General features: G+C 46.2%; 1 protein-coding gene across 4 annotated transcripts in view; it reads left to right on the forward strand.

The window, feature by feature from the left end:
- sfxn5b (sideroflexin 5b) overlaps nucleotides 1–13008 on the forward strand; it is a 276386-nt gene extending 263378 nt beyond the window's left edge. For 3 of the 4 annotated variants that reach the window (XR_013578416.1, XR_013578417.1, XM_078555013.1), the window contains one exon: nucleotides 11620–11702. Coding sequence is in view for 2 of the 4 variants with exons in the window: in XM_078555013.1 (XP_078411139.1) it covers nucleotides 11620–11656 (37 nt within the window). In the remaining 2 variants the exon portion in view is untranslated. Of the gene's footprint in view, nucleotides 1–11619 lie in introns of all 4 variants that reach the window. The other variant, XM_078554987.1, reaches the window with a different exon arrangement.
- The last annotated feature ends 1066 nt before the right edge of the window (nucleotides 13009–14074 follow it).

Genomic DNA, 14074 nt, shown 5'->3' on the forward strand with positions numbered 1-14074 from the left:
GCGTGAAACAAGAATAAACCTGAACTGCAGCTAAAAAAAGATAGGAAATAAAAAAACACAGCAGGTGCATTGGTGAATCTTTTCATGTAGTAGAGAGGTTACAAATTCCCTACACATTGAGAGCATCTGTAAGTGACAGGGAACATCAGAAAGATGATCACCAAATTCCCCAGCATGAATTGGAAGGACACAAATGTCCTATCCAAATTCAAGCTTTAAACAAAGGATTGAAGTATGCTTTTTAGAATTATCCATCACAGGACTGGATAGACAAGTATTAAAGGTAAAAATAGCCATTGATAATTAGATGCTGCAGAGAGTCAACGGGTGGAATTGTCCTGGATTTGCTAAGTGCGGTGGCAGACGGGAAAACGACGTTATACTCGCTGGCCGCAATGACGGCTTTTCACGCTGTATCGTCCCAAACCCGCCACATTAATTATGCGTTCCCAAGATACATGCCATTTTGATGGCGGGCTGGCTCCAATTTGCCTGCCACGCCATCACCTCGCCGATTCATTACGCCAGGCACCACATTTAAAGTACAGCCGTGCTCAGTGCTTCCAGCCCAGGACTGCCGCAAAGATGACATGGTCCCGAAAGGCAAGAAGACTGCAGCCCTCGAGCACCTTTTGGATGCTGTGGAGGCCCCGCTGTGATGTCCTCTACCCCTGCTCTGCCCACAGGAGGGGCAGCTACATTACCACTGGCTTGGTAGACGATGGCAGTGGCGATCAGTGCCAATGCTGCACAGAAGAAGTTGGCCGTCCAATACAGATAGAGGATGAATGATCTCATCCATGCAGGCAGAATATGGCAACCATCTCATCACTCTAAACACACACTCAAGCCCATCACATATTCACTGGCATCTTACTCACTGCCAGCTCAACACATACCCTCACATCTCCATCTGGCCTCATCTCCTCTGGAGACTGTCTCCTCATCGCTCACCACCTTGAAGCCACTTGCACAGATCAACACATGCCCCCACACACACCCTGGGATACCCTCCTTCCCCAGTGTAACCTTTGTCCTGAGCCTCCTCCTTTGCCTGAGACCACTTCTCCCCCTTCGCTAGGCAGCCATTGAAGAACCACCAAGTATGGTAGGTAGAGACCTACCTGTGAGCCCCCCTAAGAGTGATGTGGTGCTGTCTGTGAAGCCTGGCGCTGATGACAGCGAGTGCTGACTGAAGCAAGGTCGGCAAACAAACCTTGAAGTCCCGAGCGAAGTGCAACCCACCAAGTGCATGCCTTATATATGCTGTTATGAAACACATCAGCGTGTTTTCCTGCTGTCGTGGGCGGACGATCCAGTGTGGGGGAGATGATTCCAGCGGGCTGGCCTAATAATGATATGCAGATGTATTACAATGAGGATCCCAACATCCAATGGGGGGGAACGCGGCCCGCCATTGACGGGCTGAGCAGATGATCACAAACTGGTTTCACGCTGTCATGAAACCAATCACGCTATATTTTCCACTCTTGCCACCGAACACGCCCGACGCCAGCGGGCATGGAAAATCCTCGCTAACATTTCAGGCCTGTCTGAGAAGGATCAGAAGGACCCTGTTAAGCTATGGAACATGCTGGAGGATCAACGTCGTATAAAAGGGAACTTCAGGATTCACCACTTGGAGCTGTTGTCTTACAGACAGCAGCCACAAGAATCATATGATCAGTTTGCCGGCAGGTGTTGTGATAAGGACAAGGACTGCGCTTTTTCAGAATTGGTAGACAATGGCAGTGGCGATCAGTGCCAGTGCTGCACAATGCTGCCATCGTCTGTCTGAACCAATCATGGAGCCGGTTATAGCTTTGACACAGATTGAAGCCTTCCAAGAAGACCTTTTGGAATACAAGAAAAGTCAGGATATTGATACTCTGCTAATAGAAAATATGAAACCATTGTGGCTGGACAACAACACCTGCAAGCATTGGGTGCAGTTACCAGTATTGGCACAGCAGTCAGGATGCAGAAAGCAAGCAAGCCATTGGGAAGTGCGGTCTACTGTACCCATCGTGAAGCTGTCCAAACACATTCCAAAATCTTTGCAAGGGGTGCGGTGTAAAAGGACACTGGGCTCACCTGTATTGGAAATCTAAGTCTGGAGGTGCGACCAGAGGTACAATAAGATACAACCAAACAAAGCATATGTGCAACCTACTGGCTGCAACAGGGAGTGCGCCAGAGACCCACATAAGCACAAAGACAAACATGAGGTTAGCAGCCTGGTAGACCAGGGTGAATATTCAGAGTGGAAAGACCTTTAACTGGACACCGAACACACTTCCCACATTGTGAATGTGACACGATGTGTGGATGACGTTAAACAGCCCGAGGATTTTGCTGCTACCAGCATCATATGCCCGAAAAAGCAGAAAACACATGCTCACAGCCAAAGTCAACATGAGTGCGAGTGCACACAACTTATCTGTCAGAATCCTGAAGGATATGTATCTGAATCGTTGGAAGTCAATGATACAACCTACGGCAGCCAAACTAGTTGCAAGTAGTGGGTCACCCATTCATTGCATAGGTATATTGACATTGAAATTGCTACAGCAAGTCTGCTTGCATACCACAAGTATTTTACCTAGTGGACACGAGTGAGCCACCAATAGCACGAGATAACCAGTATATCATTTGCAGCAGAAGAGGCCAAGATTAATCACATTGAGTGAGTCCGTGACCTACAGTAAATATACCCATGAGCTAATACAGGTGTAGCTGTACTACACCTCAGAGTCAATCAACCCACCTAGGCAGTGCAGTGTGCACATATAGGAGAAGCTTAAGAGCGAGTTGGAGGAAATGGAGCATAACGGATTATCCGTCGTGTGCAACAGCACACCAACTGGTGCAGTTCTCCCACGTGCATACTGAAAAAAAAAGGCACAATCTGAGTATGCTTTGGACCCTTGGTCTAAATCTTGCTCTAAAGAGATGCCTACACAAGATTCCAAAATTAGAGGAATTGAACCCCAAATTCACAACAGCAAAGTTTTTCTCCAAGTTGGACACCAAACACATATATTGGTGGGTTCATTTGGAAGAGGGATCTTAAGAACTCCAATTTTCAAGACACCATTTAGAAGATTACCTTTTGATTTGTCAATTAGCCAGGATCTGTTCCAGCAACATATGGACAGAATTACAGGAAATATTCCTGGATGCATGTGCATTGCCGATGATATTGCAGGTGATGGGCAAAATCAAAGAAGAGCATGACCGAAATCTACACACTGATGGCAGCAACTTGTCGTAAAGGACTCGTCTTCAACAGCAAGAAGTTGGTAAATGGTAACTCCAGGTAAATGTAGGTCCAGTTAACTTTCTCGGCTCTATTTATCCAAGATTCAGGATCCGTCCTGACCCAGGCAAACTTGAAGATGTACAGCACATGCCTACTGCCCAGGGCATAGAGCACTTGCAGAGATGCCTCAAATTTTTCTTAGTGCCCTGTATACCTAACTTTACCAAGGATCCCTAGCAAAACTGGAGCCAATGGGAATCAGGGAGAAAACTCTCCACTGGCTGGAGTCATACCTAGCACAAAAGAAGTTGGTTGTGGTTGTTGGAGGTCAATCATCTCAGTCCCAGGACATCACTGCAGGAGTCCCTCAGGATAGTGTCCTGGCCCCAACCACCTTCAGCTGCTTCATCAATGATCTTCCCTCCATCAGAAGTGGGAATGTTCACTGATGATTGCACAATGTTCAGCACTATTTGCAACTCCTCAGACACTGAAACACTCCATGCCCATAAGCAGCAAGACCTGGACAACACTTAGGCTTGGGCTGATAAGTGGCAAGTAGCATTCACGCCACACAAGTGCCAGACCACAACCATCTCCAATAAGGGAGAATCAAACCATCTCCCCTTGACATTCAATGGCATTACCATTGCTGGATCCCCCACAATCAACATCCTGGGGGTTACCATTGACCAGAAACTGAACTGGACTAGCCATATAAATACTGTGACTACAAGAGCAGGTCAGAGGCTGCGAATTCTGCAGAGAGTAACTCACCCTGACTCCCCAGAGCCTGTCCACCATTTACAAGACACAAGTCAGGAGTGTGATGGAATACACATAGTTGAACTAGATGGGTCAGTGCAGCTTCAACAACGCTCAAGAAGCTTGACACCATCCAGGAGAAAGCAGCCCGCTTGATTGACATGCCAGCCACCACCTTCAACATCCACTCCCTCCATCAGCGACACACAGTGGCAGCAGCACATATCTTCTACAAGATGCACTACAGGAACTCACCAAACCTCCTTCAACAGCAGCTTCCAAACCCACGACCTCTACCACCTAGAAAGACACGGGCAGCAGATGTACCACCACCTGCAAGTCCCCCTGAAAGCCACTCACCATCCTGACTTGGAAATATGTTGCCAATTCGTCACTGTCACTCGGTCAAAATCGAGGAACTCCCTCCTTAACAGCAGGGTGTAGACTGCAGCTTCAAGAAGGCAGCTCACCACCACCTTCTCAAGGGCAATTAGGGATGGACAATAAATGCTAACCTAGCCAGCAATGCCCACTTCTCCTGAAAGAATAAATAAAGTGTCATTGGGTAGAGAGCTCTTAAGAAAGAATGTTCCATGTTATGGCAGGAGGACCATCAACGCGTATTTGAGTCATTTAAACAGGTATTGTCAGAAGAGGCATGTGTTCTGCAATACTACGACCCAAGAGATAGATGCATCTTAAAAAGGGTTAAGAGCATGCATTATGCAGGATGGGAAACCAATTACATTTGGCTCCAAAAGTCTATTGCAAGCACAATCCAATTATTCAAACATAGAGCATGAGACACTGACTGTGGTATTCGGTATCAGAAAATTTACTGTGAGCAAGCACAGGTAAGCGATCACAAGTTTCCCCGCATACCTATTTGGCAAACGATTCATTGCGGAAACTGACCGCAAATTATTGGAAATGGTTCAGCACAAGCCGCTGACAGTCTGGCATGTGTTATGATCCCAGCTGATGTTACCACTGGACGAGTCAGATTCCAGGGTGGAACCTGGCTTGATAAATCCTAATTTATTTTTTATTTAGACATGTGGAGGGCAGCTACTGACAAGTCACAGGAGTCTGCTGATAAACTTTTAACAAAAGAATAAAACATTTATTAAACAAGAGAAAATGAACTATATTACAATACTCCTTCACCCATTTACAGATATATATACAAATTTCTAAAGATGTACTCAATGTCAATCTAATGAGTTTTTGCCAACGCAAATACAATCAACTTCAGGGAGAAACAGCCAATGATCCACGTCTGAAGGCATTATGGAGAGTTATTGTAGAAGGTTAGCCTGATAGGATACAAGAAGTGCCAGACACCCTGAAATGCTTTTGGCCGTACAGAGACAAACTAGCTGTTTCATGAGGTGTGATTTTCAAAGAAAAGCAGGTGCTTGTACCTGAAACTCTTCGCCAGGACATATTGTCACAGTTACACCAGGGGCATATGGGCATAGAGCGAACGAGGCGCTTGGCAAGGGAAACTGTACTGGCCAGGAATCAACAACGTTACTGAGAAAGTAGTGAGAATTCCTGGCTCTGAATGACATACCATGTCTCAGACGTTTTTCTGCCATTGTACCTTAATGTTGCATCAAGCTGACCTTTGATTTTTAGCTTGATTCCTCATGGACCTTGACGTTGGATTGATGGAGGTTGCAGAGTAGCCTTTTGCAGCCACTTAACTCCGTCAAACAGAACTGAGACTTTAGCTCCTATACACAATTTAAATTCTGTTCCGTGTTAAGCTTTGCTGCCTGTGTAGGTCTGAACCTAATCTTTAAAGTTGGAAAAGTCAGTGACCCAACAAAATTGGAAGACAATTTCCAGAACTCACCAAAGGCTTGGGAAAATCAACAGAGTTACATCTTGGGCACCCCCTTAATGTCCGGAGGCCTCCTCAGGCACTATTCCATTTTCTAATAATATTTTTTATATAAGCAATAGTGCCTCTGCTATTTCTTCCTGAACTATTTTTAATACGTGAAGATGCAATTCATCCGCACCAGGGATTTTATCTTCCCTAAATTTGATTAATTTATCAATTATTCCCCCCCTTTCTATCTTGAATATTTTTATATCTTTTTGATTCCTTCTTCTCCTGTCACATTCACCATGATCATTTTCCTGCTGAATACAGAGGCATTCCCTTCATCAACGTTCTCTGCCACTTCATCAAAAAATTTAATTAGATTAGTCAAATGCAATCTACCTTTTAGAAATCCATGCTGGATCCCCTTAATCAACTCAAAACTCTCCAAGTGCCTGTGAACTTTGGGCATTAAGTGCAGTAGCGGACGTGAGAAAAGACGTTTTACCCACCGGCTGCAGTGGCAGGTTTTCGTGCCCTATCATCTGCTTCCCGCCTCATTAACCATGCAGCCACCGGAAACATGCCTTCTCGCTGGTGGGCGGCCTCTGAATCACCCACCACGCCATTACCCCACCATTTCCTCACTCCAGATGCCATATCTAAACTGCAGCCACACACACAGCTCTCAATACCTGCAGCCCAGGGCTGCTCCAGTGAAGACATGGCCCTGAAAGCCAAGAAGAGTTCAGTGACCTGTCACTGGTATGTCTTTTGGAGGCCCGCCATGATGTCCTCCATCCCTGCTCTGGCTGCAGGAGGTCCAGCAATCTCACCACTCCGGCTTGGGAGGCAGTGGCACTGACGGTCAGTGCATCCACTGCAGAAAGAGGATGAATGATCTCATCTGTGCCATCAGGGTAAGGCAGCCATCTCATCACTCTAAACTCAACCACTCGCAAGCCCATCACACATTCACTGGCATCTCACTCACTGCCAGCTCAAGGGACATCACCACTCACTCCCTTACACGCACCCTCACATCTCACGTCTACTGTATTCACTGCTTCCAACACGGTCTCCTCTGCATTGGGGAGACTAAACGCAGACTGGGTGAACACCTTCACTCAGTCGGAAAGCATGACCCAGAACTCCCTGCGGCTTGCCATTTCAACATACCAACCTGCTCTCATGCCCACATGTCCATCCTTGGCCTGCTGCAATGTTCCAGTGAAACCTCATACAAACTAGAGGAACAGCACCTCATCTTCCAGTTAGGCACTTTACAGCCCTCCGGACTTAACATTGAGCTCAACAACTTCAGACCATGAACTTTCTCCTCCCTCTTGACCCCCTTTTTTGATGCAATATTTATTTATTTAGTTTATTCTTTGATTTATTTGTTCATAGAGTCATAGGGCTGGATTTTACCGTCGGAGAGCAGGGGCGGGGCCCACTCGCTGACGCATAAAATGACACACAGTGACGTTGGACAGAACTCACGACATCACCGCGCCCCATTTAAATATTCAGGAATGCGGGGGCGCAGCAAAATCCGCTGTGGGCCCGCCGACCTGTCAATGGCCATGGTAAGTTTCCTTGTCATTGTTTGACCTGATGCCATGAGACTTCATGGGGCCCAGAGTCAATGTTGAGGACTCCCAGGGCAACTCCCTCCTGATTGTATACCACTGTGCCGCTGCCATCCCTGCTGGGATGGTGATGGTGGTGTCTGGGACATTGTCTATAAGATATGATTCCGTGAGTATGGCTATGTCAGCCCGTTGCTTGACTTGACTGTGAAACAGCTCTCCCAATTTTGGCAGTGGTCCCCAGATGTTAGCAAGGAGCACATTGCAGGGTCAACATGGTTGAGTTTGCTGTTGTCATTTCCCAGTGCCTTGGTTGATCCGGTTTCATTCCTTTTTTGAGGCTTTGTAGCAGTTTGATACGACTGAATGACTTGCTCAGTCATTTCTGAGGGTATTTAAGAGTCAACCACATTGCTGTGGGTCTGGAGTCACATATAGGCCAGACCAGGTAAGGACAACAGGTTTCCTTCCCTTCCCTTTCATTAGTGAACCAGATGGGTTTTTATGACAATCGACAATGCTTTTATGATGATTATTAGACTTTTAATTCTGGATCTTTATTGAATTCAAATTCCACCCTCTGCCCTGGCAGGATTCGAACCCAGGCCCCCAGAGAATTATCTTGGGTCTCTGGATTACTAGTCCAGCAACAATACTTATACGCCATCAGATCCGTTTAGGTATAGCCAGCCAAGAGTTGTCGAAATAGTCGAATCCGATGGTGACAAAGGCACGGATGAGAGCTTCAGCTGCAGGTGATACGCACAAATTGTGGGTGGAATTTTGTGGCTCCATCGCAGCGGGGGTGGGGCCAGCAAATACGGTGAGCTGTTCAAAAGTCCGCTGACTGGAAAATCCCGACGGCGGCAAAATTCTGCCTGATGTTATGCAGCTGGAAGTAAATGGCGTTTTAGGAAAGAAATGATATGGGATCAGAACTCAGCTTGGTCAAACAGGTTGTAAAGTTGGAGCTTTAGTTCCTTGCCTGAGCTAGATTAATAATTCTCAACCAAAGTGGTTGGAGGGACTGATCCTAAGGTTTGGCTTCAGCATCCAAGAGTTAGGGGAGAAGCAAAATCGTCCTGTTCTTGCTCGAGTGAGCCCTGCTCTTATGTAGACACTGAATACCGACTGGATTGAGCAATATAACTGCAATGAAGAGATTACCACTTGAGGCACACAATAACAAGAGCTGTTCCCAACGAACATGCCATTGTCATCAGGAGAGGCAGAGATTGGAGAGTAAGGACAAGAGCGAAAAAGGTTATTGTGAAAGAAAGCCAGTTTGAGATTCATCTAGGGTTATAGGGCGACCATTGGAGAGCCCGGACACCACAAAGCCTCATGACATCAGGTCAAACATGGGCAAGGAAACCTCCTGCTGGTTACCACCTACCGCGTCCACCCCCCATCCCCCCACTTCAGCTGGTGAATCAGTGCTCCTCCATGCTGAATACCAATTGGAAGAAGCACTGAGGGTGGCAAGGGCACAGAATGTACTCTGGGTGGGGGGCTTCAATGTCCATCATCAAGAGTGGCTCGGTAGCACCACTACTGACCGAGCTGGCCGAGTCCTAAAGGTCATAACAGCTAGAATGGTCTGTGGCAGGTGGTGAGGGAGCCAACAAGAGGGAAGACCATACTTGACCTCATCCTCACCAACCTTTCCCCCACAGATGCATTTGTCCATGATATTATCAGTGGAAGTGACCACCGCACAGTCCTTGTGGAGACAATTTCCTACCTTCACATTGAGGATACCCTCCATCATGTTGAGTGGCACTACCACCAGGCTAAATGGGATATTTTGAACAAATTTAGCAACTCAAAACTGGGCATCTATGAGGCACTGTGGGCCATTAGCAGCAGCAGGTATTCAACCACAATCTGGAACCTCATGCCCAGTATATCCCCCACTGTACCATTACCATCAAGCCAGGGGGTGAAGAGCACAGGAGGGCATGCTGACAGCAGCACCCAGGCATACATAAAAAAGATGAGGTGTCAATCTGGTGAAGCTACAACGCAGGACTACTTGCATGCAACTACATACTACAACGGAAGCAGCAAGTGATAGACAAAGCTAAGTAATTGCGCGACCAGCAGATCACATCTAAGCTCTGCAGTCCTGCCACATCCAGTCATGAATGGTGGTGGACAATTAAACAACTAACAGGAGAAAGAGGCTCCACAAATGCCAATGATGAGGGAGCCCAGCATATCAGTACAAAAGACAAGCTGAAGAATTTGCTACAATCTTCAGCCAGAAGTGCCAGGTGGTTGATCCATCTCAGCCTCCACCAAGAGGCCCCCAGCATCAGCTAATTCGATTCACTCCACGTGATAACAAAAAATACAATCGAAAGCACTTGGGCTCTGGGATTAGTTTGGAATTGATACAGGGCAATGGAGAGACAGTGGGGCAATGGGATTAGTTTGGGATTGATAAGGCCTATGGGGAGAGAGTGGGGCAGTGGGATTAGTTTGGAATTGATAAGGGCTATGAGGAGACAGTGGGGCAATGGGATTAGTTTGGGATTGATACAGGGCTAAGGGGATGGTGTGGGGCAGTGGGATTAGTTTGGGATTGATACAGGGCTAAGGGGATGGTGTGGGGCAGTGGGATTAGTTTGGGATTGATACAGGGCTAAGGGGATGGAGTGGAGTAGTGAGATTTGTTTGGGATTGATACAGGGCTATGGGGAGAGAGTGGGGCAGTGGGATTAGTTTGGGATTGATACAGGTCTATGGGGAGAGAGTGGGGCAGTGGGATTAGTTTGGGATTGATACAGGACTATGGAGAGAGAGTGGGCAGTGGGATTAGTTTGAGATTGATACAGGGCTATGGGGAGAGAGTGGGGCAGTGGGATTAGTTTGGGATTGATACAGGGCTACGGGGAGAGAGTGGGCTGTGGGATTAGTTTGGGATTGATACAGGGCTATGGGGAGAGAGTAGGACAGTGGGATTAGTTTGGGATTAATACAGGGCTATGGGGAGAGAGTGGGCAGTGGGATTAGTCTGGGATTGTTACAGGCTATGGGGGGAGAGTGGGCAGTGGGATTAGTTTGGGATTGATACAGGGCTAAGGGGAGGGAGTGGGGCAGTGGGATTAGTTTGGGATTGATACAGGGCTAATGGAAGGGAGTTTTTTTTCTTTCACACGATGTGGTGTCGCTAGCTAGGCCAGTGGAGCTGTGGAGTTAGTTTTGAGTGCCCTGTTTTGGTGTCAGCACGGTTACATTGGGCTGAAAGGCCTCTTGTTTTGCTACAAACCTAAATATTCTCTTCAGAGACCATGGTCGGGCTGCTAATATGAGCTCCATACCCATGGTAGAAAGCAGACATTTAGTACTCTGTGAACCCCACATTCGGCCTGAGATGAGGACTGCATTGCACCCAGCTGAATAGGCTGCTGATGCTCACCTTTGAAGAAAGGCTGCTTGGTAAGGGAGGGCACATGGAACCTGCCCTTCAGCATGAGTCAGTACATTCGGGAGAAGTGAAGAGAAGCTCACATACAACAATAAAAGTGGCACAGTTGAGTCCTGCTTCAGTTATCAGCACTATCACCAATGTCACCAATTTCTGCTTCCCTAACATTGCCTGATTCCCCTGCCTCATCTTGTGTGCTGTTGAAACCCTTATCCGTGCCTTTTATTCGCTAAACTTGAATATTCCAATGCACTGGCTAATTTCTGGCTAAGCAAGCCTCGAATATAAAATGTTCATCCTTGTTTTCAAAACCCTCTGTGGCTTTACTCTTTCCCCCACCCCTGCCCAACTCTTTAATATCCCCCACTCCCCACATCCCATCTCTGTAATCTCCACCCAACAACCTGCCTCCATCTGGCCTCTTAACTCTTAAGCATCCTGGTTTTTTAATCACTCCTCCATCAGCGTCTTTAGTGGACGAGGTCCTAAGCTCCGGAATTCCCTCCCTAATTCCTCCTTCACTCAGCCTCTGCCTCCTCATTTTAGATGCTTCTTAAAACCTACCTCTTTGACTGAGCTTGTGGTCACTTGATGTAATATCTTCTTATGTGACTGGGTGCCATATTTTTGTTTTATAATGTTCCTGTGCAGTGCCTTGGGGTATTGCATTACATTAAATTCACTAGCGAAACACAAGCTGTTATTGGTGATCTCTTTTATTTTTACCTTGTAGATTGAAACTTCGAAACTGGAGCCAGAGATCAAGATAGCGACTTCGGACAAGAGTGTCTTTTATAATAAGGGGCTCTAAGGATCTGTGATGTTTCAGGCAGCAGGAGCATTCAATAAGTGAAGAGAAAATCTGGTTATTCATGATCGATGATTGGTGACAATTAGGAAATATTCACAGAAAGAGATGTTTCTTACCTTAACTAAATTTCTGGTGTCTGAAAATCAAGGACAAACAATAAACTGCATTGCCAGCAAGTTACTGACAGAGTCTCACACCAGTGTGCAATTTGAAATGAAGTAATACTTCTGTTGACTCAGGGTATGAATGTGTCATCCAGTGTGGTACTAAACTACACACCGAGGCCCACTGCACCCTGTGCTGATGCTGAGTGGTCCAGCACAGCTCATATGAGCATAAATAGAAGTTGAAGTAGGCAATTTCGAGCCTGCCCTGTCTTCAATGAGATTATGATTGTTCTACTTCAATTCTGCTTCCCACACTATCCTCAAGTCCCTTCATTCCTTTAGTACCCGAAAATCTACCAAGCTGAGAGTTTCATCCCACCTCACATTGGAAGAGTTATCCATTTTGGCACATTTCTCTTTCTCTAAACCATTACAAAAGATGAATTGACGTATCTCTACTGGTGTTAATCCAGCTTCCTGATACTGTCACTCAACACCCCTCCAGCTAAAACCCATAACAGCCTCACGTTGATAAGACTAGCCAACATCTCAGCTGATATAATGCAAATCCTTCTACGACTTCACTCTGGTCTCCAGGCGAAGAGTGTGAAGATACAAAAACACCAATCTACTCCTAAAAAGTGAATAACTGGAATTGTTGGACAGTAGCACAGAGTGCAATGGCTTCTCAACCTTGAAGAAATGAAAATAACCTCCTGAGCCATAAAGTTACCTGTGAGCTCCTTGATTTCGGGCTCAGTAACAGCAGATGATGCAGTAGCACAAAATGACTTTTCTAAAATCAAACTGAATACAGATTAACATTGTTAATGAATAATAATGATGAGAATGTCTTAAAGAGTAAGAAGTGTAATTTGTCTTCCACAATTTCTAAACACAGCTAACAACATTATTTCACATGCACTTACTTAAGTAGCTGCTTTTATGTTGGGATTGGTGTGGAAATCAGACATCCCAGCGCAGGGCCTTAAACACCAGACAGTAAGCCCAAGATAGAGGATGGTTTGGCCAAGGTCAGTGGTCAAGCAGATTCCACACACACACAGGCAGCCTACAGCCTGACACCACGCTTACCACAGAATGGCCAATTTGGTACAATGTGAAATCAGTGACTTATCAGAATTGATTCACTGTATAACTTTAAATGAGAATGTTTAAATAATAAAATAATCACTGAAGCAAATCAATCTTTGTTTTTTCTTACTTTTGTTTGTTAGTAGGCAGATGGAGTCATAGCTAGCACGAGGAAGATGGTTATGATTGCTGGAGGTAAATCACCTCAGTTCCGGAATATCACTGCAGGAGTTCCTTAGAATAGTGACCTAGGCCCAAAAATCTTCAGCTGCTTCATCAATGACCTTCCCTCCATCATAAGGTCAGAAGAGGGGATGTTTGCTGATGATTGTACAATGTTCAGCACCATTCGCAACTCCTCAAACACTAAAACAATCCATGTCCAAATGTAGCAAGACTTGGATAACATTCAGGCTTGGGCTGATAAGTGGCAAGTAACGTTCACGCCACACAAGCGCTAAGCAAGGACCATCACCAAAAAGAGAGAAACTGAACTGGACCAGCCTTATAAATACTATGTCTCCAAGAGCAGGTCAGAGGCTGGGAATTCTGCAGAGAATAACTCACCCCCTGACTCACCAAAGCATGTCCACCATCTACAAAACACGAGTCAGGAGTGTGATGGAATACACTCCGCTTGCCTGGATGAGTGCAGCTACAACACTCAAGAAGCTTGACACCATCCAGGACAAAGCAGCCCACTTGATTGGCATCCATCCACCACCTTAAACATTCACTCGCTCACCACTGACGCACAGTGGCAGCAGCGTGTACCATCTACAAGATGCAATGCAGCAACTCATCAAGGTTCCTTCAACAGCACCTTCCAAACCTGCGACCTCTACCATCTAGAAGGACAAGAGCAACAGACACATGGGAACACCACCACCTGGATGTTCCCCTCCAAGCCACTCACCATCCTGACTTGGAAATATATCGCCCTTCCTTCACTGTCGCTGGCTCAAGATCCTGGAAGTCCCTTCCTAACAGCACTGTGTATGTACCTACACCACATGGACTGCAGAAGTTCAAGAAGGTAGGTCACCACAATAAGTGCTGGGATAGTCAGTGACATTCAGACCCTGTTAATGAATTTTTAAAAACTGGATGATTTTTGTGTGTATGGGTATGTTTTTGACTGTAAGTGTAAGGTTTTTTTGACAATGTGCTTGTGA

The sequence above is a fragment of the Cetorhinus maximus genome, chromosome 1 (assembly GCF_964194155.1).
Source record: "Cetorhinus maximus chromosome 1, sCetMax3.hap1.1, whole genome shotgun sequence".
In the NCBI taxonomy this organism is placed as follows: domain Eukaryota; kingdom Metazoa; phylum Chordata; class Chondrichthyes; order Lamniformes; family Cetorhinidae; genus Cetorhinus; species Cetorhinus maximus.